Source organism: Fukomys damarensis, unplaced genomic scaffold (genome assembly GCF_012274545.1).
Source record: "Fukomys damarensis isolate Sample0158 unplaced genomic scaffold, DMR_v1.0_HiC HiC_scaffold_14, whole genome shotgun sequence".
Classification (NCBI taxonomy): domain Eukaryota; kingdom Metazoa; phylum Chordata; class Mammalia; order Rodentia; family Bathyergidae; genus Fukomys; species Fukomys damarensis.
Window position 1 is genome coordinate 71,120,734 of NW_022900926.1, and position 25,159 is coordinate 71,145,892.

Below are 25,159 nucleotides of genomic sequence, written 5' to 3' on the forward strand. Positions count from 1 at the left end.
CTTTGTCCCTGTGACCAAGTTCTGCCAGCTTCCCTCCGCCTTGCCTGAGGGTAGTATAAGCCTCAGTAATTTTGTACTGGGTTACAAAGGATTTAAAATACTTTCCATTGCATTATCATTTATAAATTTAGTAAGGTCATTAGTCTTTCTTTGATAAATAAATATGCCATCAAAAGAAAGCTACCTCTTTTTTTTGTCATTAGATTATAGGAACTCAAGACATTTTAGAAGGAAATTTCCAGCAATCAGAATCCTTCTTTTGTATTTTAACAACTGTAAACTAAACTTGTCCAACTTGAATGTTTTTAAAGGGAAGCTGAAAAAAGTGTCCTAATCATTAACTCCTCTGAATGACAGCATGTGTGATCTTGCATGAAACACAAGACTCTTGATAAAACCAAGCTCTTCCTGAGGCACAGACCCGGCTCCCTCAGCTCTCTTGGGACTTTAGGAACTGGTTCCGAAATGTGTGGTTCTTAATCTCTACTTCTCTTTGCTCTTGCCTAGGATGGGATCATTCCTTCCTCCGTGATTAATGCTAATAAAACTGTATCTTGTGGAGTTTAGCCTGGTTCTGGGTGGGTTTGTTAATTATATAAAGTTATCTCAAATGACCAAAATTCACAACTTACTGGTTCTGAGATATCTTGATTAAATTTTACAAGCTGTATAACACCCCAACTAGAGTTCACTAAGAAGTATTAGGGCAAATGTCCCTAGCCTTGGTTTGGGAAGATGATCTGCATTGTATCAGTCAGATATAAGGAGTAGGGCCGTATGTGCCCACACAGTACATTTAGACATGGCTCCCAGACTTCAGGCCACCATTTAAAATGTTAATGTGCCCAGGAAAATAGAAGCAAGTGCGGAGAAGAGTAATAACTTTTCCAGAAACAATACTAAGGATGAGTAGATCGATACTTTTGTGCAACCACTAGATGGCAGAGTTTTGGTACTCTGTTGGCATTTGTTGATGCTAAGTACTTGTATTAAAGGTATACTATATTCTATATATTGCTACAAATTTGAGGATGTTTTGAAGAAGACATATGAGCATAGAAAATGAAAATGATTTCATTTCCCCATCCAGTTGGAGATTTTGTGGTCATGAAATTCATTTACTGTGAATTTGAAATTAGCCCCTTAACTAGGTAGGCATCCAAGTGGATTTTCTGCAGTCTCTTGCCAGCGACATTGATCAGTGGGTATCTAGGCCTCAATAAGCTGATCTGCAAAATGAGATGGTTTGGTTGCTAGGTTGTCTTTAAAGCATCTTCAGAGATTTTATCTATTTAACAAAGTCCCTATTTGCACTGGCTGGTTCCAAACTCATGATCTCCTGCCTCAGCCTCTCGGGTAATTGTGATTATAGCAGTGTACCCTTGGGTATGCCATTTCATATTTGAGCCTGGTGAATGATCTAGCTCTAGGTACTGTCTGTCCGCATATCTTGTAAGTTATTATTCACACAATGTCAACTGACGTTCATGCACATAATAGGAACATCTCATATTTATGGAGTACCTACTGTGTGCAAGTACTGGGCCACACCTTTTGCATTACCTAACTTAATTCTAATGACAATATGATTAAAACCCTAGATGAGAAAACGAGGCTTGGAGAAGTGAAATAGCCCAGTAAATAGAGATGTTAAAATTTCCCAGACAATGGCCTTGCTAACATAACTGGGAAATTCCTGTGTAAACATTGCTATATTTCATCCTTTAGTCTGACTAGCTGATAAAAATATAAATTAAAAGACAGCATTGCTTCTGAAAGAAAACCCTATTCTAAATATTGAAAACCCTTGATTTGCTAAGAAAGATTTTTTTAAGAGATCAGATTTATATGGTTCTCACCTTATATTGTCATTAAATGCCTCTTTCTGAGTCTGGGCATACATGTCTGTGTTCCTGTTCCACACACCAGAGTAACTAATGGGTTCAATGCTCTTGTCGGTGAGATGGTTGCCCAGGGACAGTGCCTTCTAAAATCTATAATAATCTGTTGGGGGCACAGTGGTGCACACCTGGCTGAGGCAGGAGGATTGCTGTGAGTTTGAGACAAGCCTGGGCCATGTCATGAGTTCAAGGCCTAAACCAAACCAAACCAAAACAACACAACAAAAAACCCAATAATCTGCCTGTACCTTGTAATCTCCAGAGGCCTTTTCAAGTCTAGCATCGTCTGATAGTGTGTGTCCATAATATGATACAAAGTCTAATGTCAGCAGAATAGAGGTTACTCAGTAAATGGTCACTCTACCGTGTAGCAGTTGCAGTGAAGAAATATGCATACTAAGTACATTTTGTTAAGTGGATTAAGTTTTTGCATTTTGTGGCCATCAAATTTATGTCACTTTGTAACCAATGTCTTAATTCAGAAAAGTGACTCTAGTATGTGGTGTTCTAAGCTAAGAAATAATTCATTGTACATGGAGGCTTCTTTAGGTAACCCAAATCAATTTTGAGGCTCAGTAGAACATAATAATTCTTTGAGTAGACAGTAGATGGCAGTATGGCATCAGTTTATACTCTACAGTTAAAAAAAACGGTTCCTTCGCCATTTTTGCTTCATTTAATCATCTTATAGGCACATTTTCTCTAAAGCAAGAATTGTGGGATAAAGAATCATCTTGCTTTTATTGAGTTACCCGCATTAAAATGCTGGAAGAACAAGTTGATGAGGGTAGACCAACTGTAGGAAAATAGGAGGTGGATTTATAGGAAGCAAATGAAGCTTAAGTGCAGGGCCATTTCCAGAGCCCTCAAAGAGGCACTAGTACTGTACATTTTTATTTTTTCTTTTTAAAAATAAATTTTATTTTATTTTATTCCATCCCACAATCCCTTCCTCCCTATATACAAAAGCTTTTTCATTTTTCATTCTATTTTCACTTTTTTTTCTTGTCCCTTTTCTAGTACTGTACATTTTTTAAAAGAAAGCGTTTTGTTTTCTTTGTCTTACAGTGGGCCCACCACATCTATACAAGCTTCAGGCCTCACAAAGCATGGATTTATCTTGCCTGTGTTTTTTGTTTTGTTTTGTTTTTGTGGGTGTTTTTTGTTTGTTTGTTTGTTTGTTTTTTGCTACCAGGCATCGAACTCGGGCCCTTGCACTTGCAAGGCAGGCAACAGAACCACTGAGCTAAATCCCCAGCCCAAACCTTGGATTTATCTGAGAATGATCATGTGACTATTTTAACTTAGGAAAGGAAAAGCAGTCTTGCCATTATTAATTTTGCTATTAATTTACTCTCCAGGGAGGAGGGAAATCTGGTTTTTAAATGTAAGCCAAATAAAAGGAAAGCATAAAGAATAATTAAATGAACTGGTACTTATATGTCTGAGTAAATTTGAGTACTTAACACTGAAACTCTGACAGTATAATATGTGTACTTAAAAAGGAAAGCACAAAAGATTACAATTAGTAGATTAATAAATTATTCCCAGCTAAGACTTAATATGGCAGCATTGGAGGATTTTATTTTATTAACCTCAGAGATTGTTGTTCATGACCATTGGTGACTTTTTCAAAGGAACTGTGCTTACCTTTACAAATCTGAAATTTCTCAGCAAGAAACCATATTCAGCCTTTTTGTTTCTTTTCTTCTTTCTTTTTCTTTACTTTTATTTTTCTTTCAGTGCTGGGTATTGAATTTATATGCTCAGCCATTATCATAGCTACCTACACCTTACTCACCAGGAATGGAACTAAAATTTACCTTTTGGAAAATAAGTGTTAAACTTTCCAGTAGGCCTGTCTTATTGGAAACTTTTATCATTGTTGGCTGTTACTCTCTTTGGATTTATATGTAACTATTATTCAGACTAAAACTACAGCTGCTCAGTCATTGAGCCCTTATTTTTACTAAACTATAATATCTAGAGGGCAGAATATGCATTTGTTCATCTTTGTTTACTTTTTGTCTGACAAGATGAATTATAAAGTTATAATGTTAATCTAGGCTCTAGCGACCATCTGTATGATTCCAAGCCTATTCTTCTGTGAAGGTTGTGTTGCAGGAGGCAAACTTTAGGAGGCTATGAGTAGGAGTTCAGAACTGATGCTCTGGACAGGAAGTAGAAAATGCTCCTGGGATGGCCTTAGCATCTAGATTGAGAGGTTGTTCTGAGGCTGAGCTCTGCTTTTGAAGCCCTTGATCTGTGTGGCCTTGCCTTATCTCCCAATTAAGTCCTTGAGCACACTGTTAAATGATGGCATTTTTGGCCAGATATGCAGCAGCCCTGCTTGGATCTGGGTCATGAGGAAGGGGAAGTGAGCCAATACCTCAATCTCCGCCTCCCTTCAAAGGGAGGGTCAGAGGTTGTTGGGTATATCACAAACACTCAGCATTTCTGGTTTCAGAATCATGGTGAAGCAAGGACCTACTCTGGAACTCTCTCTATTATAGTCCTCCCCTCTTCTGGCCTTGACAGGCTCATCCATGTAGGGATCCTACCCCAAGCATATAGAATTAACCCTTGAGTTGGGCGTGGTGGCACATCCTTCTAATCCTAGCACTCTGGGAGACTAAGGCATGAGAGTAGCAAGTTCAAGCCTATCGTGGGCAAGTTAGCAATTTAGTAATACTCTGTCTCCAAAATTAAAATAGTATAGGCTGTGTAGCTTACTGCAGAGGCCCTGGGTTCTATCCCCAATCTCTCTCTCTCTCCTCTCTATCTCTCTCTCTCTCTCTCTCTCTCTCTCACACACACACACACACACACACACACACACACACACACCACCCCCGAGTCAACCATGGACAGATGCTAAGTCTTGTTAGTTTATCCCCCAAGCCAGGAGGCAAGTAGATTCCCTGGATTCAACATACTATGAGGCCCCCAACCATGAAAGTTTCTACTTTGACAGCTCAAGTTCAATCATAAATATATAGGGACTCTACCTCTTACCAACAGTGTAGTGAGTTTGCGGCCATGCTTTAAAACAGAGCCAGGGAGGTGATCCAACATCCACTTCCACCTCTTCCTGTTCTCTTTTTTCTTAGTAGGACTCCAGTTTTTCCACATGTACACCCTCTGAACAGTGATGTCTTTCAGGCCTCATTCTCAAAGTAGTAGGTCTAGTGACTGGTATGGTATAGGCATGTCAAGAACTGGCTTCTCGGGAAGATTTTCTCACTTCTAAGTGAAAAACACAGGAAGAGTTCTGTCATCCTCTGGAATGATTATCATACCTTTATATGGCATGTGTAACTGTGGCTATACGTGATTCAGGAACAACTAAGAAAACTGATTAAACCAACTCAATCACTCCTATTGTTTTACATGTGTTAATAAATATTGTTTTTATCAGGCTTCTCTTGAGCTGGACTTTATGTTACCTGCTGGCAAAGGATTCTTCAAGAGTTCTACTTCCCAGCTGATTTAGTGTTTCTGTTTTAATATTTAGATCTTTGATCAATTTTGATTTTAGTTTAGTGCTAGGGATGTAGCTCAGCAATGCTGCACCTGTGTGGCAAGTGCAAGCTCCTAAGTTCAATTTCTGGTACTGAGAAAAAAAAAAAAGATTTTAGTTTAGTTTGTAGTGAGAGATAGAAGTCTTGGTTTAATCTTCAGCATGTGGAAAGCCAGTTTTCCCAGCGCCATTTGTTAGAGGTTATCTTTCTTCCAGTGAAGGTATTTGGCTCCTTTGCCAAAGATAAAATAGCTGAGTGTATTTGGAGCTGTTTCTGCGTCTTCTAGTCTGTTTTATTGATCATTGGGTCTGTTTTTTTTTTTTTTTTTTTGTATTTTTGTTTTGCCAGTACCATGCTATATTTTTCACAGTAGCTTTGTAGTATAATGAAATGATATTTCTTGTATTTCCACATCTGTTTATCCACCTATCTACCTATCTGAGTTGTTTCCTGTTTAGAGTTTAGAAGAATTCTGGTGAAGTTGGCAAGGTTTATTTATCAATGTGTTATAAAAGAGTCACATTGTCTATAATGATGTGTAGGTTTTGAAGAATGATTTGTTATTTTGGTTAATTGGAAATATATATGAAGAATTACAACTTTGGTTTTCACTGTTCTTGCTAGGTTATTGACATGTCTGTGTTTCTGCTCTTCATAGAGCTTTGGATATGCCAGATGGAACCCAACAAGAATCCCAGGAATTTACGGTGTACTGTGAGGAATCCCATACCACCAGTGAGCTACCCGGTCCTTCCTCTACAGACTCTAGAACACTTAAAAAGGTAATGCTTCCTTTTCAAGATTCAACACCCAGAAATAAACACTTAAAGAATTAAAGCACTATAAGATAACTCCTGTCTAACTGAGAAACATATCTTATAAGGAACATTATATATTGCCTACCATATATAAAGAAATATATAGTGTTTACTATATAATTTATTATATGATAATTATGTTTAACATATAATTGTAAAGGGATTTATATATGATATAATATATCTGATATAACATTATATATCAGAGTACATGATAATAAGTGATACGTCTCAATGGCTGAGTCCAATCTTTGCTCTTCTCTGCCTTTAGGCATTCTTCTTATGCATGGGGCCTTTTACCTGCTGTTTCTCTTTTATACAAGCTGTGCTTTAAATTGAAGGTACTGACATCAGTATTTGGAATTAGCAGGTCTTTTCCATAAAAAGCATTTTTTCCTATTGTAAGGCATTTAGAGTTCATTATTTTGCAATAATATTTCCTAATGTCCAGATGTTTGGTCAGAAAGTTCTGATTGAATTATATTGCTTCAGAAGAATACTTTTCCCCCAGAGGGCAGGAAGAGAAGTATACCCCTGTAACTGCCTTCATTTACTCACAGAAGAACAAGACTCTTATACTTACTTGACTGCAGGGTAGGAAAGCAGAATAGTATCTTTAGTCCCAGTGGGAGTGAGAGCTAGTTTAACTGCCAGGCCTTGAAGATTGTATACTTTCTTGTTTTTTCAACTTATTCCATCAGTGAGTTAGTAGTAAGCATACTCTGTTACAAAAGAAGTCCTCAAATGCACAAGACATTGCTTTAGTAATGTCTTGGTTATTTTTTTCTTGTTTCTAGGACAAAATAACCTGCCACCCAGAGTTAGAGGAGGAAAGGCTTATTTAATAAAAGAAGTCCTCAAATGCACAAGACATTGCTTTAGTAATGTCTTGGTTATTTTTTCTTGTTTCTAGGACAAAATAACCTGCCACCCAGAGTTAGAGGAGGAAAGGCTTATTTAGCTTCCATTTAGTTTAGGTCTTAGTTCATGGTTGGCAGGCTCCAAGGCAGTGTGGTGTGGGACAGGGGTACAAAAGTTTTTTTAAAAATTAGGCTGGGCATAGTGGCACATGCCTGTGATTCCAGCACTTGGGAGGCTGAGGCAGGAAGATCACTGCAAGTTCAAGGCCAGCCTGTGCTACACAGTGAAACCCTGTCTTAAAACCCGCCTCCCGCAAAAGAAATTACTTAGTGATAGAAAGCAGAAAAAGGAAATGATAAGGTCATTAGCTCATATTTTATACTTTATTAGACCATAACAGAAGTAGATAGGGAAATTAAATACAGAATGTTTTATAACCCCAAAAAAGAGGATCAATAAATAGGAAAAATAGAAAATTAAATTTAAAAAACATTGAAATAAAACAATCAAATTGAAATTGAAAAAATTAAATAACCTGGCTTGTTGTACTTTATACTTATTTGCAAATTGGTTTCTCATTTTTTTTCCCTCGTTATAAGTAAAAAAAACCAACACTGGCCAGGCATGGTGGCGCTCGCCTGTAATCCCAGCACTCGGGAGGCTGAGGCAGGAGGATCGCTATTTAAAAAACATTGAAATAAAACAATCAAATTGAAATTGAAAAAATTAAATAACCTGGCTTGTTGTACTTTATACTTATTTGCAAATTGGTTTCTCATTTTTTTTCCCTCGTTATAAGTAAAAAAAACCAACACTGGCCAGGCATGGTGGCGCTCGCCTGTAATCCCAGCACTCGGGAGGCTGAGGCAGGAGGATCGCTGTGAGTTCGAGACCAGCCTGTGCGCTACTATCCTTCTGCCTCAACCTCCCAAGTGCTGGGATTACAGGCATGTGCCACCACGCCCAGCATGACTGTATCTTTTTATCATTTGAGATAAACACAGTTCTATAAATTTAATGCAGTTAAATTTTCTGTGATTTTTACTTCAGTTCCAGGAAACAATTTGTGGCAACATTTAGAATTGCGGAAAACAAAAAAATTCCCTGAGGGGTGAGTGAAGGGTCTGCAGTATCTGCTCTCTTGCTCTGTGGTCCTGTCTGCAGTCTAGCACAGTCTGTGCCTTTCAGTACTGATGCTGTATCCAGACAGTTTCTTGGCCCTCATTCACAGGCTACAGGCAAGAAGCCCTGGGTGCTGGGCAGTGCACAGGAAAGGCCCAAGGTCAAACCCAGGGAGAAGGAGAACACTCAGTATACTTGGGAAGCTAGGGGCCTGAAGCTACCAATAGGCAAACTGAGAGCCCGTGCAGGAAGGAGCCAGAGCAAGAAGAAGGCCAGGGTCTCCAGGAAGGGAGCAAACAGAGGTTGAATACAATTCAGGCTACCTTGTCTCCATTCATCACTCGGAATGGGGTCATCCAGGTACCCGCCTTTACTCTACACTGTTTTCACACCTTCCCCTTCATGGATGGGCAAAATATCTGCAACAGGAAGAACTGGCTTTGAAGTCTACTTCTGGATTTGACCACTGTCTTCCTCTTCCTCTCTCGCTCTCTCATCTTGCCCCCTCTTTTGATCCCCTCCACCTTCTCTGTTTCTCACTCTGGCTCTGAAGCCCTGGCTTTCTCAAACTTCTTTACTCTGCCATTCTGCTAGTCTGGTGAAGGGAGGAGGTAAGCAGCAGTTTGTTTTGTCCCCACTAATGCAGTTTCAACTTCATGTCTCTTGAGATCTTGGCAGAGAGGGGCAACTGGATCAGTAGCTCAGAAGTGCCTGGTCCCCACCACACCACCACCCTGGCTCGTATGACTGGAAAAGAACAGTTGACTCTGCTTAAATTGTGCATGGTTCATACTTAGATGAGTTCCAGGGTGCCAAGGCACTTTCCATACCTTCCACATTACCCTCAGTCTGTTCTCCCCACTGAGCCTGGTCATTTCCTGCAGAGTTCAATGGGTCTTCTGAGGAGTTCTGTCTGGACCCCTGGGCCTTCCTTCCCAGGAGAAAGCATACATTCCTCTCTGAAGGTCCCTCAGTTGATAGAGCCCTTTGAGTTACATCTGTGAATTCAGATAAGTTCACATGTTTTATTTGCATTAAATCTAAACAATTTATATTTTCCCAAACAACCAGAATGTTTCTATTCTATCTGCTTTATGGGTCGTGTTACAGTATTTATTTGTTGGTAATTTTAATATGCTGTAACAACATTCCTTAAAGTTGACAGTGCTGTATTGAATCCTTCCATTAAAATAAGAAGACATTTACTCTACCTGCTTCTGTAAACGGAAATATGGATGTATAATTACAAAGGGAATATTGCTTTCAAATACACATACAACAACTAGGGAAAAAGTGTAACTACAAATTAAAGCATACCAGAATTTGAATCTTAGGTGGAACTATATAGTTCCACAAAACAATTTTTTCTTAACGTTTAAATGGTTATATAAAATAGTTTTAGAGTCGATGATATGTTTATTTAAAATATTTATATTTCTAACGGGCTCTTACTTCATACAAGAGAAAAGCATAAGGAACTGGTTTCATTAATTAAAAACACACACACACACACACACACACACACACACACACACACACATATATATATATATTATATGGCAAACATGAATCAAACAACTTTTCTTTTGCATGGAAGAGAGATTTAACACTGTAGATTATTTTGTGTTGTATTTGTTTTCATGTATGTACTTATATTTGTTATGTTGTATTTACTACTTAACTCATTTTGGGAATGCAGACATCCTAATTCCATTCTATGGAAGTATTTCCAGAACGTGAAGGGAATCCCTCCCTCACTTCTTCTTTCCTTTTTCCCTCTCTGCCTCTCTTCTTTCCTTCCTTTCCCCCTCCTTTCCTTGTTAATTAAAGCATTTCTTCAAAATAAACAAGAATACTGAGCAATGTGTTCTTAAAATAGAGCATCCTCAAAGAGCATAATTACCTTAATGAGAATTTCAGTGGTTTTTAATCATAAAAATCTTTTAATCACCCTTCAATTCTAGTTACTATTTTTATCTATAAATTGTATGTGACTATAGTGATTATATATGAAATTGTCATAATTTCAATCTTTTTGGAGCCACATTCAAACAAGTAAAGTGGAATGAACAGAAATTATATAATTCAAACAAAAACACTATTTTTGGCTTAACCATTTAGATCTTAAGCTGGATAAAACTGCTATTTCACATTTTCTACAAATGCATTTGTGTCCACTTGCCTGTGTATAAATGTGTGTGTGTGTGTGTGTGTGTGTGTGTGTGTGTGTTTTAAAAGACAGATAATCCCTTTTCCTTCGGAAACTAAATAACTATAGTCTGTGGAGGAGTGAAATCTTCCCAAGTCAGTACGGTACTCCTTCACGAGTACCTCGTACAAATCTTGGTCTCTGACCTGCAATTTAGGAGAAATCTGACTTAGCCTCATGCTTGAGATTGGGGTGCTCCAGAGTCATCCCAGACAGACATCTCAGCTGCATTATTCTCAGCTATTTCTGAAATGGTTCTTCCACAATCACCTTTAGTAGCTTTAACACTATTTAATTTTCTAGGTGTCAAGGTGAAATATTTTCTAGTTCTTAGCCTGCTTATTCTAGTTTAGTCATTAAATATAAAAATTCGACTTGATAAGCATTTGTTGAGGTAGCAGAGAGGAAAAAATCTTCTTCCAGTACGTTCTTTTTCATGTTTGCCTTGTAGTGAACCACTTTTTTGGTGCTGGAGTTTGAACAGGCTAAGCACGTACTTCACTGAGCTACATTCATCCAATAGTTGGCTACTTTGAGAGGGGCTGTATCTCTCTACCCATTTCCCTTCCCCCAGTGTTATTTTTCTTTTTTCTCTTTTTGTAGTTGCTAAACAAGGTCCACTGGTATTTCATTGAATGCCCAATCCCTAGCCTTACCTTATTTCTTAGACTAGACCAAATTTAAAATATGAAGTCCTTAAGAGGCCTCAGACTCATCCATCACATCCCAGTGCTGCCCTAACCTGTGGGCATTAGTGTTGTATCTCCTTCACTGGTGAGCTGGCCCAGGACTCCCTCCAGGACCATTGATCACTAAGTTTCCACATTGTGTCTTAAGTCCCTGAGGCTCCGAATCTCACCAAAGACTGCTTAAATCTTCCTGCCCAAAAACTAAAGACCATCCCCCAACCCTAGAGCTGAGGCTGAGGCATTTAACTGACTAAGGTTTAATATTCCCCATCATAACTTACTTAAAGGAACCTATAAGTGTCATCTACCTAGACTAGTGACGGTGAACCTTTTAGAGCTTTCAGTGATATAAACAGCCCAGTGTGGCACATGTGCCCTAGGTTTACCACCACTGAGCTAGACATTCCAACACTATATTCCAACTTTCCTTTTTCGGAGGGGAGGAGGTTGAGACAGGGTCTCCCTATGTAGTTTATACTGCCCTTGAACTCACAATGTAGCCTAGGCTGCCCTTGAACTTGCAGCTGTCCTCCTGCCTCAGCCTCTCAGGTGGTGGGATTATAGATATGCACCACCACAGCTTATATTCTACTTTCCCATTAGGACTTTGTTTTAAATTATCTGTGGCCTTTGCTAGATTAGGGACAGCTGAACTTTTAGATCTGCTTTGTCCCAAGTATCTGCTTTCCCATCAGTCAGATCTTGTCATCATTTCACCCCACCTCAGCCTGGGACCTGTCCTATCCACATAGGTAGTCTAGTATAGTACCTAACCTCAATCTCTCTTCCCTAGGTGTCTGTGTGCCAGGAATCCCTATGCTGTATCATTACTGACCTAAAAAGCAGTGTTAGAAGGGAAAAAACAAGGTAGAAAACAATGTATACAGCATATTCAATTTTGTATAAAGATGCAAGAGAAAAGAATGTACATACATTTGTAGATCCATTAAGGAAATAGGGACATTTATATAAAAACTAGTAAAAAATTCCTGTGATAGCAGTAAGGGACAATGAACAGGGGCACAAGCTTTTCACTGTGTACATTTTGTATTTTAAGTTTTGAACCATATAAAAACATTGCCTATTAATTTTTTGAAGATGAAGGAATCATTTAAGCCATGTTATGATTAAAGTTAAATTAAAATGGTTTAGGTATACCTGCATAATTTTTGATTCTCTGATTTACATGAACTCTAACAGTCCTGATTGCATTGTCTTGAAGGGCTGCTGTCATTTCCTTTTACTCAAGTGGCCATTCTAACTTCCTTGTGTTCATGCCTAAAAAGTCTTCCCAGTTTTTGTTTTTGTGTTTTTTTGTTTTTTGTCTTCGTAGACTTGTACTCATCCTTTAAAATCCTCCCTAGATAGCTCCTTCTGTGTGTTCTCTGCCAAAGTTGTTCATTTTCCCCTTTATGCAGTCAGTTACCTTGAGCATACCTTGAACTCAGCATTTACACAGCTGTTTATGTCTCCTTTCTCACTAGAGTAGGAGGCTCTAAGGGTCAGGCTCCCTTTATATGCCTGGAGCATTATTTATAAATTTTGCAATAATTCAGAGTTTTTAAAAATTTTTTTAAAAAGCAGAAAACAACACTAGTTCAAATAGGCAGCATTTCAACTCCAATACGAATTTTATTTTATTTTTTTTAGGCTTTCAATGGTAGAGCAGGAAATCTCACCAAATACATGTGTAAATAAGCCCTGTGTGGGCCCTGGAAAGACAGTGTGACAGTTTGGTGTCATCAAGATCCAGCTGAAAACAGAGCACTGTGGCACAGGAAGAGCTTTGTCTCCAAAAGAACCTGATATCGTTGGGTGTAGCAAGAGCTGTTTTTCTGTGCACATGAGGTTTCACAAGTTGGGCATGCTAAATGCTGGAGGGTGTTGCTTTGGTAATCTGAATGTGTCGTTACAAACAGTAGATTTGGTGTGCTTATTGTTTTATTCATAAGAGCTAAATATCTGATCTTATAAGGAAAAATGATTGCCTTTGTATAGCCAGCTTTGGAAAAATCCAAGTTATCTATATCTATTTATTTATGATATTTTCCATTTTAAAGTGTCATGGTCACCAGGATGTAGTAGGCAAGCTCAGTGAACAGTTTGTTTTTCTTTCTTTCCCAAGTATATGTGTTGTCTTCCTTTGAGGTAGTGATTATGGGTGCTATTTATTTATATATGTATAAATAAACATATAAATATATATCAGCCAGTCCATTTCCTGTATTAACTCAAACTAGGCCTTGTCTGTTGTAGGTGTGGCTTTTTTTTGTTATTTTTCAAGAGTGTGATTATTATTTTTCTTCCAAATTTGTATTTGCTCCCTGTAAAAAAATTTCCAGAAGTATTGAAACATACAAAATAAAGACTTAAAGTCTCTTCACACTGAGAGGTAACTAGTTTGGTATGTATCCTTTAGCATTTTTTTTTCCTACAGTCATTCCATTTGTGTGGTTTTTTTTTTAAATTTTAATTTTTTAGATCAGAAAGGATAAATTGCTGGGGACGTACCTTAGTGACAAAGCATTTGCCTAGAATGTGTGGGGCCCTGGGTTCAACCATAGTATTGGAAATATACCAGAAAGGCTCATATACTACATACTGTTTTCCAACTTTTTTAAAAATAAAGGAATCTTTGTGATCATCTTTCCACATTGCTATCTATAAATATACCTCTTTTGAATTGCTAAGTGGTATTCCATATATGCAATATTATTGATATACTATCATAGTTTTCTATTCTTTACATACAGACATTTAAATTATTGTACTTTTTACCTTTTATAAACAATGCCGCATCTATGCTTTTTTTCTTTTTAGTTATTTCTGTGGGCTATGTTCTTTAGAAGTGAAATTTCTAAATAAAAGCATGCATATTTTTAAATAAGGAGAAGGTTATTTTTTATTTATTTATTTGGGGGCACAGGGGATTGAACTCGGGTCCTTACACTTGCCAGGCAGGTGGCAGAACCTCTGAGCTAAATCCCTGGCCGTTAAATGTTATAGATATTATAAAATTGCCCATACAATTTTTATCAACTGTATGAATATTGTACATAATCACTTTTTTTCGGCTTTTCAATCTGTTGGTATCTCATTATTTATATTTGCAGTTCTTCAATTAAGAACCAAGTTGAGCTCTTTTATGTTTTATCCTTTTTTTGTGACTTTTCTGTTATTTGGGTTTTTTCATTGGCTTATCTTGCTGAAGATACTGGGATAAAGTGATAACCCTTGATATTTAGAATTGGCAAAAAGTTTTTTAATATATGGAACATTTTATCTTCTTTGTACCCCACCTTCTTTCTCCTTTTTGGAAAATATCTTAGTACTTTGTTATACAGTCACCATTTAATTTTGTTTTGTGTTTATGGAGGTGAAGGTGGAGGAGTTATGTGTAGAAGGAGCTAAATAATTGAAAGACCTAGACTGTTCTCTGGCCTTTCTCTAGAGGGGATATCAGAGCTGGGGAGCAGGTGTGGGACTTTTGGAATATGTTCTGATCACTCTACACAGTGGAATCTCAGAAGCGGAACTGAACTCCTCCTCCCACTCATCCCATTTCACTCCGCCTGTTCAAATGATTTTCTTGCACATAATACTAAAAAATATTTACCACTTTCTTTAGCTTCAAGCATCAGAGACTGAAAACATTGCAATTGGTCCTTTGGCATTCTGTGTCTAGCTCCAGTGGAGATGGGTCCCTTTCTCCAGGGACACCTGGATGGCGACTCTCCTGACCAGCATGTCCATCTTGTTCTAAGTAAATCACTAATGATTTTAAACCATGGGGCAGATACAAAGCTCTGCATAAGTCGTAATTACTGTTATTGTTCTTTGACATCCTTAAATATCAAGCTGAATTCCTGCTAGGTAATGACACTCAGGAGAAAATTAAAGCTCTGGTGACATCATTCCCATAATAAAGAGGAGTCACTGGCCAGTGATGCTCATTTGTTTTCCTGAGGCCATTGAGAGAGGATCATATCATTTTGGCTGGAGAGATGAAAAGTTTAGGGTTTGTCTTCTTTTGAATCTATGAAGGGTCTTTCCTAATCACATTAAACTATTTGTTTTTATTAGCAATCCCTTGTTGGGGATCCTTTCTTTTGTGAAGAACAAAGGCCGCTGCTATCCCCCCAACTGCCTTTGGGATTAGAGAAAGGATATCCTGCTGCATATATAGCTGGAGACACTGCTCCCATCCTGTACTACTCATTGTCGTCTTTTGGAGAAAATCTGAAGGCTGATCCAATTCAGCACTTCAATGGGGGGTCGAACTTGCTGTGGGTGTGGCTGCGGCAGGTCTAATGGATGCGCCAACAATCGGAGCAGAAGTGTTGACTCTCGGAATAGGTACTCTGACTCCCGGAATAGATATGAAAATTCCAGAAACAGGTACTATGATCGGGATCTTGAGGTAAGTCCTTACTATGGAAATGCTTCTGAGCCATTGATTTTTCTTCCAGTATCTTTTGAATAATGTTTGAATGTGAGGTACCTGCTTGTGACTTGGTATCTATTATTTTTAGGGATGGTTAACTAAATATTTCAGGCTCATATATTTGAAGGTATTCTGGCAACTATCTGTTAATATACTAATTTAGCAAATGGAAACTGGATAAAGAAGATGTGGTTTTTCTATAAAATGTAGTATTATTCAGCCATAAAGAACGAGAAGCTAGAGTCATTAGAAAATGGATGCTGTACTCTTAAGTGAAATAAATAGGACACACGTGTGTAAATACTGAATAGTTTCTCTGATGTGAAAAACTAAAAGTGTAAATAAGGTTCAAGTTGTATAATTGATAGTGTGAAATAGGAAGAAAAGGGCTAAAGGTGTAGGGGAAATGGGAGGAGTAAGGGGAAAGGAAAGAAGGGAGAAGAAAAAATACGAGAAAAGGAAAAAATGGAAACAAAGTCTTTGTAAATAGGGAGGGGTGGAGGGGTGAAAGGAGGGCAGAGGTATGGGAAAAAATAAGAACCAAGATACATCACGATACAAGATCCCAATAATGAATGTAACTGTACCTGTATACCTAAAAAGTACCAATAAACTCACTGAAAATAATACTGATTTAGCTGTATTCATTCATTCACTCATTCATTCATATTCTTTCTTACTTTCCCTCCTGCTTCCTTTCCTCTCCCTCCTTCCTTCTCCTCCCCTTCTTCCCCTGTTTCTCTGTGTTAAACAATTTTTTTTTCAGTTGTTTTGGACTTAATTAGCCAAGTAAATGCCAGTGAAGCTAGTTGCTGCTGGATATTGTTCTCTAAGACTAAGCCCTCTCTATATTAAGCTTTTCAGAATTCCAATGTTGGGAGATAAAATAAAGTTACTTTATATTTTCTCAAAAGCCACTTTCCTTTGGGCTGGACTTATTTGCAGTATACCAAGTTCTTATTTGAATCAGATAATAAAGTAATAAATCAGACTTTGAGAAGTGGAATGATTCATTTCAGATTCTGAATCAGCAGCTTGGAATGGTCTTTTTTATACCAGCTTTGACAGTTTATAAAATTGAGAGGTGACTCTGGATCTTTTTGTTTGTTTGTTTGTTTGTTGTTTTTTGAGGCAGGATCTCACTATGTAGTTGACCTGGAACTCACTATGTAGCCCAGGCTGGTCTCGAGTCTCGAATGCACAGCGATCCTCCTGCCTCAGTCTCCTGAATGCTGGGATTACAGGCGTCCGCCACCATGCCTGGAAGGTGACTCTGGATCTTTACCCTGATGGTTATTCACTATTCCCAATCCCTTTTTTGTAAAATCAGTTTTATTCAGTATTAAATGTTCTGTGCTACTCTATAAAATATAAGGTGGCCCTCGCTAGAAGCCTGAACTCACCTCTCATTCTTCTCCACCTGTAGTAGTTTACATATGTTTTGTTCTGTGTGTGATGGCTTTGAAGCTATTGGATGCATAGTGTAGAATGTATATCGATCTCATTTTGTAGTGTACTTTAGGAAAAAAGCATACTCTGTAAACATTTGATGTACTATTTCTTTTCCTCTCATGGTTCTGATTAGAATCTAACCCCTAATTTAATGAAATAGGTATCGATTTTTTAAAATATATATGTGTATGTATATATACTTATATTTCTGTGTGTGTATATATATACATACACATATACACACATAAGCATACTTTTGAAAAACATCTAGTTCTGAAGTGATAGTTGAAGATCAAATAAAATATTTGATGTTGATAGTTCACTTACCACTTCAGTCAAATGGACTCTTCTAGTTGTTTCTTGCATTCAAGAGATTTGGTATTTTAATTATTCCTTTTATTCCCATGACCACTGATTTTACTATCGGTTTTTCTTAATAGAGCTTTGATTTCTCTATGCCATTGTGCCTAATGACTGTTTTGGAAGCTTTAGTCAAATACCGTTTATAGAAAGGCCAGAGGTTCATGTCCTTTGTTTACCATTGGTTAATTATCAACAACCAGGATTTTTTTTTAATGATTTCCAACTGGAAACATGAAAGAAAATGTCCAGGAGAACATTGTAAGGGGGTGCTAAAATGTGTGCCTGGATAACTCTTGCAGGTAACTCTAAATTTGTAGAGACTCTGTGACAACTTGGGATTATGAGAGCTCTCTGTGATTATGACAAGAGTAAATGAGTTGCTCCAAGGCCATCTGGGTCATCTAAGTACACATCAGATCATCTAACGCAGTGATGGCAAACCTTTTAGAGATGAGTGCCCACACTGCTACCCAAAACTCACTTATTTATCACAAGGTGCCAACACTACAATTAAACCTGAATAATGAGGTTTTAGTTTAGAAAGAACAACTCTACATTAACATCTTTTGTCTTAAAGGAAAAACGACATGCATGCCATAGGTTCACCACCACTGAAACCTAATGTCATGCTTGTTTTTTGCTTTGTTTTGTTTTTGGTACGAGGGATCGAACTCATGACCTTGTGCTGTTAAGGCAGTAATGGTGCCACTGAGCTAAACCCCAGCCTGTCATGTGTGTTTTTGAAGGAAGACCTTGGGGATCTGAAAGTTAACATGCTATTCACCAAGATGATTCAAGTAAGAGCTCTAAGTCATGAGGGATCATTTTTCTATTTCCTGTATTACAATTTATGATGAAGGTTGCCTAATTTACAAAGTGAGAAAAGTAAGGCTTTTTTGGTATTCACACTGAAACTTCTAATTTTGTTTTTCAAATCCAGGGCCTTTTCACTGAACTACATCCCAAGCCCTTTAAAAAATTTTAAATTTTGAGACAGGATCTTTCTAAGTCACTAAATTGCCCAGGTCAGGCTAGAACTTGGAGTCCTCCTGCCTCCACCTCCTAGAGTGCTGAGATTACAAGACATGCACATCATGTCCAACTTGAAACTCCTAACTTAAAACATCTCCGTGTTAATGATGGTGCCATTCAAAGTAATGCCCTTGTATTCTGAAGAATCACCTTTGCCTAACTCCTAAAATAACTCCTTCTTACAAGAGTTAATTTCCAGGAGTTTAGGGAATTTGGTGATTCATTATGTATATATAATATATGTTAATTCAAAATGTTGAACCTTTTCAGGTATTCTACAAAATGACAACATACATTATAAAAATAAAATAATACTTTAAAATATCTTCTTTGATTTTCTATTTTACTTTAAAGCTACGCTAATCCAAGCATCTATTTATCTTTAAAATTCTAATGATAACACTAACTTATTTGTGAAGTTTCCCTGAGTTCTAGTTGCTCTTACCTGACATCTCTTATGTTGTCATGGAATTTTGTAATATCTCAAGGAACTTCTCTATATTATTATTTGGAAATTATATCTCTTATCCACTAGACTGTTTATTTGTTTGTTTTTGTTTTTCTGGCAGTACTGGTGATCAAAGTCAGGACCTGGAGCTTTTGAGGCAGGTGCAATGCCACTGAGCTAAATCCCCAGTCCGAGACAGTTGATTTCTTGAGAACAGGGAACTTGTGTCTTATTCATACCTATTGCAGTACATGGTGTGTAGAAGACACTCAATACAGGCAAATGCATCAACTAGAAAATTGCTTAGAAAGTGTTGCGGTAGCTAACAACCAAAGCTCTGATTTTGGCTCTTCTGTGGACCGTAGTTCTGATCTCTTCTCTTCTCTAGACCATTTGTGCAGTTAGGTTAAGTCCTTTATTTTTTCTGGGCACCATCCTTTGTATCTGTAAATTAGAGGTGGGAGATGGAGTAGATGGTGCTCTAGGGAGCCTCAGGCCTCCCTGAGGTGCCTCAGAGACTAGAACAAGAGGAAAACAAAAGCTGGATGAGGGGAACTCAGGCTTGTAAGTTTCATGTCATGCCTTCAGAGCTCCAGGAAAAGCTCTTGTACCTTTTTCCAACATGTGGCTAGATCTGTGTAATTTCCTTTGAGTAAAATACCATAGTGCTGATAAAAACTAAACAATAAGTAGTTAGATTATATATATTCTTCTGCCTTTAGTATCTGTGATTTTATAGAATAGTTTCTTTAATTCATCATTTCTTATGACATATTAAAAGAAATTTTAGCACATTACTCTCGTTAAGTTGCTGTTTATATCTCACTTCACCCTAGTGTGGATTTTTTCTCTATTTTTACCAAGCCAATTTATCTGTTATATCCCATGAATACTCATTAAGCTTGAATAAACTACTTGTCTCTAATGGATTTTTTTAAAATTGTGTAGAATTATACTTAAATTTAATGAATTGTTTTGCATTTTATTTTTATCTGTGCATTAACAACCTTAAATGTCTAGATTTGTAGAACCAGTCATTTGTAAAGCCACTAAATAGAATGACATTCAATTTGGAATTACCATGGGAGAATGTAATTAATTAAGCTGATATCTTGACTTTTCTATTGCAGTCAGCTCTTTTCTACCTTCACTTAAAAAAAAAGTTATTAAAATAGCAAATACTGGCTGGGCATGGAGGCACATGCCTGTAGTCCCAACACTTGGGAGACTGAGACAGGAGGATTGCGGTGAGTTTGAGGTCAGCCTGGGCTACACAGTGAGTTCAAGGTTAGTCTGAACTGCATAGTGAGACCCTGTCTCAAAAAAACAAAATAAATAGGTAAAATAGCAAATATTTCAAAGATATGAGTAAATATTCACTGACCATCACTCAGAGTTTTCAGTAGAGCCACATATATTTTTCTAGTAGTTAGAGCAGTGAAGGAATTAGTGGGTGGATTATTGGAGAAAAGAAAAGAAGCACCAGGTCAAAGTACATGAAATAAAGAAAGGTGTTGAAATATCCATCTGCTCAGCATTCATTCAGAGCTCACTAAAAGTCCCTCGGGTCTCTAAAAATTTCATGCCAACATTCTGCCAGTGGCCTGCCCTTTGTTCTGTATTTGGTACATGTACTATTTATTTATTAATCTCACACTTGTTAATGAGATACCTTGGGAGTTTCTTATTTCAAAAGAAATGGAAGGGAATTGTTGGGAACTGTACTGACTAATTCAGTTACATAAATTACCAACTTAGCCTGTAAGGAAGGACAAAGCAATTTTATTTAAGATTTTAAAATAAGATATAATGTATCAGTTGCATTTAATACTACATTGCTTTAGCTTGCAATTAGGAAAAGCCTAAGAATTACGTTCCAGTTGAATATAAGAAGATAAGTTAACCAAAGTAGGATGTGTTTGGCTGGAGAGAGGGATAAGTTAAGGAACCTTAGAAGTACAGGTTTTTGTTTGTTTGTTTCTTTTATTTTGTTTCAGGAGTGTCAGGTGGAGTCCAGTCTTTCAACTCAGGCAAAGAAATAGTTGTAAGATCTTGAGCAAAGATAGATATTTCATGATAAATAAAATGTTTCAGGGACAGTGTCATTTCTCTTGTAGGTGTGATATACTGGATATAGGGAAATAAAAAGTTTGCAAGCAGGTGGGATGGAATTTCAGAAATGGCCCAGGTGGCTGCAAATGCAATATGGGCTTGAGTCAGGACAGAGGCTGCTAGATGGGATGAATTCAAGAGACTGGATGATAGATGTATCATGCAAGGAAAAGTGGGTGGAACAAAAATGAAGCTAGAAAAAGGATGTTCTTGGTAGCAGATGAAATTCTTCAGAAAGGGGGTTTTGGGTGTGATTCTGGTAAAGCCTAGCACATACCAGGCTCTGTGGGGTTTGGTCCACAGCACCAGGGATCGAGGTGGAAGAAGAGTACAGAAAGGAAACCTACGTGCTAGGAGAAATCTGTTTCATTTAGAAAATGTTGACTTTGAAGTAGTATCTTGAAAACAAGCTAGAAAGTTTTAGGAGAGGGAGCCAGCAAGTGAGAAGGAATGGATTTGAAATATCAGAACACATAAGAAGTGGAAGACTTTTAAAGCCTTTGTTTTATTTTTTTGTTTTTTTCTGGGGGTATTGTTTGTTTAGTAAATTAACATTGAAGTTCATTTGGCAGCAAAATCTGACCTGAACTGGTATGAGGCTGTTTATTTATTATCTCAGAGTGAATAGCTGCACATTTTTGCCAGTACAACACTAATGTACATTATATTATTTGCAGTTGCTATCTTTTCAAAATCTGATGACTCTTAAAAATATTTCTGGCCCCAAGAAGCTTTTTTTCATAAGGACTTCTGTATCTGTAGTATGTTTATAGCAAGAATGGCAGTGAGGGGTCTTACAGAATCATGTAAAACAAGTGGTCATCAGGACATCTGTAAGTTGGATAAATTGTGAGAGACTCTGCGTGATTAAAGTTGAAGGAGAGGAAAGCTTAGGAGGGGAAGGTTGACAGAGGGGTAGAACATTTAAGAGAAGGGCTGCTGGTTAAAATGGGGCAAACTAGGTGGTTTTAGAATCAGAAAAGAACAAAGGTGAAACGGCAAAATACTAAAAATGCTTCAGAGTGAGGGAATAATTTGGAAGGTGCACATTGATTGTGAGGAGGATATTGAGCACAGTGGACCACCATTTTGGAGGGGAGGAGAGACACTCCTTGTCAAACTAAGAATGTGAAGTTGGCACAAGAACTTCACCCTGAAAAGTTATTTTTCTTTGTAGAGAAAAAGTTACTCATAAAAAAATGGGTGTGACTGGGCGTGGTGGCGCACGTCTGTAAATCCCAGCACTCAGGAGGCTGAGGCAGGAGGATCACTGTGAGTTCCAGACTAGCCTGGGCTGCATAGTGAGTTCCAGGTCAGTCTCAACTACATAGTGAGACCCTGTCTCAAAAAAACCATGTTTTTTTAAATACAAAATCTCACTGTGTAGTCAATGTTGGCCTCAAACTCATGGCAATCCTTCTGCCTCAGCCTCCTAAGTACTGTGATCATAGTGTGCTCCATCACACCCAGTTTACAACATACGTTATAAAGTCCAAGTTTTACTTGTAATCCCAGCATTCTGGCAAATCACTGCGAGTTTGGGCCCAGCCTGGAGTACATAGTAAATTCAAGCTCAGCCTGGATTACACAGTAAGACCCTGTCTCAAAAGACAAAACAAAACAAAATCCAAGTTTTCTGCAAGGCTCTGCACCACCTGGCCACCGCCAGCCTCACCCTCTATCATCCGTCCTTTCCGCCACCATTTGTCACCTCCTCTTCCCCTTGCTCACTCCTTGGTACTCAGACCTGCCCCTCCCCTCCCCGGATTACTGCCTCCATTGAGAAACCACTGACTAAAAAGTATGATGGCTGCTAAAATGGCCAAGAGTTGTTAAACACCATAAATCGATGATTCAGGTGTGTGCAAAGTAATGTTTGGTCATGACAATCTTTTTAGTCAGTGTGCTCTAACGATTTCCCAGTCCACAAAAATGTAATGTGTTTTTATTCTCCCAGCAGATGGTAGATGTGACACATCACGCAAAATGGTCTTTTGTCATTGATTTTCCCATGAACAAACAAGTACTTATCCCAGGACTAGGAACATACCTACTATACTATAATATATAATAGTCTACTAATTGATTTCTCTACCCCTTGTTTGTTATGCAATATTGGGGATTGAACCCAGGGCCTTTGATGGAACCCAGAGCTATACCCCTAGCTCCCCCTCCTTTTTTTAAACACAGGGTCTCACTCAGTCACTAAGTTGCCCAGACTGGGCTTGAATTCAAGATGTTACTGGCTTAGCCTCCCAGAGAGCTGGGATTGTAGGTATGTGTCATAAAGCAAGGACTCCCCCTTGTTTGTCCTCTTATTCCTTTCCTTACAGAGAAGCCAGATTCATCTTTTATATATAAATCAGATTCTACTCCTCTGCTTTCAAATCTCCAGTCTTTATTGATTTTAGGCCCTTCCTGAACTGACTTTGCACCTGCCTAACTGACTACCCTTCACCTACCACTCACCTGCTCATGTTGCCCGCGGCACACTGAAATAGTTATCTGAACTCCTTGTCTGATGAATGTGGCATCATTCATTATGCCTTAGCTTGGCTTGGGTTGTAGTTGCCCCTGTCCAGGGTCTGACTGATGCCTGTTCTTCACACCTTAGCTTAAAGGTCACTTCTGCACAAGGCTGCTTAGATACTATTGCCTCAGCCTACATACATTATCTGCAGAGTACATGTTATGCTGTAAGATAATTCCCACTTGTTTGATTGTGTTTCCTCCCCTGCAACATAAGCTTCATGAAACAGAAACTTTTGTCTCTCTTGTTCACCTCTGTTTCCACTCCTAGCACAATGTCTAGCATATGCTAGGTGCTCAGTAAATGTTTCTTGAATGAATATTTCTCTTATTTTATTTTATTTTTTTGGTATCAGGGATCAAACTTGGGTGCTTGCACTTGCAAGGCAGATGGCAGCACCACCGAGCTAAATCCCTGGCCCCGCTCTCTTTTATTTTAAACTTAATTTTCTTAATTATTTTATTTCTCAAGGTCTATTTAATATTTAGTTGGCATGCAGAAGTTTGTTCAGTTTTTAAATTTGGTTTTATTTCAATTTGACATAGAAAGTGGAGGGTAGCGCTTCTCTTTCTACAGTTTGGTAACCATTCTTGCCTTTTTTTTAGATAGTCAAGTCTAAAATCTGTTTGTTCTTTTGTGTCATAATCTTCTCTTCCACTTCTGATGGAATTAAAAGAAGGGAGGAAAGCTTGCAGATGTCTTATATAGTAGAAAGTTTTTTTGTTAGGAAGTACTTTTTTAAAAAATTTTGTGGTACTGGGTATTGAACATAGTACCTTGCACTTACCAGGCAGGCACAGCACCACTGAGCTAAATCCCTGGCTGTAGGAAGCACTTTTCTGATCAAAAACTTTGGCAGCTCTACCCCATGGCCCACAAAGCCGCCTGTGGAAATGGGTGGGGTGGTAGAGAGGATCCAGCACTCCGCTTAGTGCCCAGGCTGCCAGGCCAAGTCTTGACCTTTTCTGGGGACAGTGAGCTTCCCTCTTCTCCCAGTCCCCCAGGGGAGGGTGCAGTTGCTTCTCTCCAGTCTGTCCAACAGCAGCCTGGCAAACACAACACTGTGACACACCCAGAAGAACTCAGAATGACTCTCAGCTTATCCTTCCTTCAGGGAAGTCACTGAAGAAATACAAATAAAATACTTCTGCACTATTATAAAGATGAGTTTAGAGCAGGAGCTGAAAAGCAGGTATATAATCATAAAAATGAAATTTTTGTCTGCGTGGACCACCTTCCTCCAGGTGATTTGCACAGCTGTGCTAGCCGTCACACAGTGTAATTAATTGATGGCACTCCTAAAGGTCCATGTTACCTGCCTGTGCAAAGAGGCCTCCTTATACTTTGTAGTGTGCAATCATTAATTAAAACATCCTTGAGCACCTAAGTTGGGTATCATTATTGCTGCTTTACAAACAAGGAAAAGCAAAGGTGTTAGTGCTTAGACTCTAAGTTATATGTGTCATCAGGCTCAATAAAGAATTCTGAGCCAGACATGATGGCGCTCCCCTGTAATCCCAGCACTTGGGAGGCTGAGGCAGGAGGCTTGCCATGAGTTCAAGGCCAGCCTAGGCTACATAGTGAGTTCAAGACCAGCTCGAACTACATAGCAAAAAAAAAAAAATCCTGAAATGCTTAACTTCTGCCTAAACTTGAG

General features: G+C 38.2%; 1 protein-coding gene across 1 annotated transcript in view; it reads left to right on the forward strand.

Annotated features, from left to right (window-relative positions):
- The first annotated feature begins 6,084 nt into the window (after positions 1-6,084).
- The window catches only part of Crybg1 (crystallin beta-gamma domain containing 1), a 115,929-nt gene continuing 96,854 nt past the window's right edge, over positions 6,085-25,159 (forward strand). Inside the window, exon 1 of the mRNA XM_033763423.1 lies at positions 6,085-6,204. Within this exon, the coding sequence (XP_033619314.1) occupies positions 6,091-6,204 (114 nt within the window). The 5' untranslated portion in view covers positions 6,085-6,090. The remainder of the gene's footprint in view (positions 6,205-25,159) is intronic.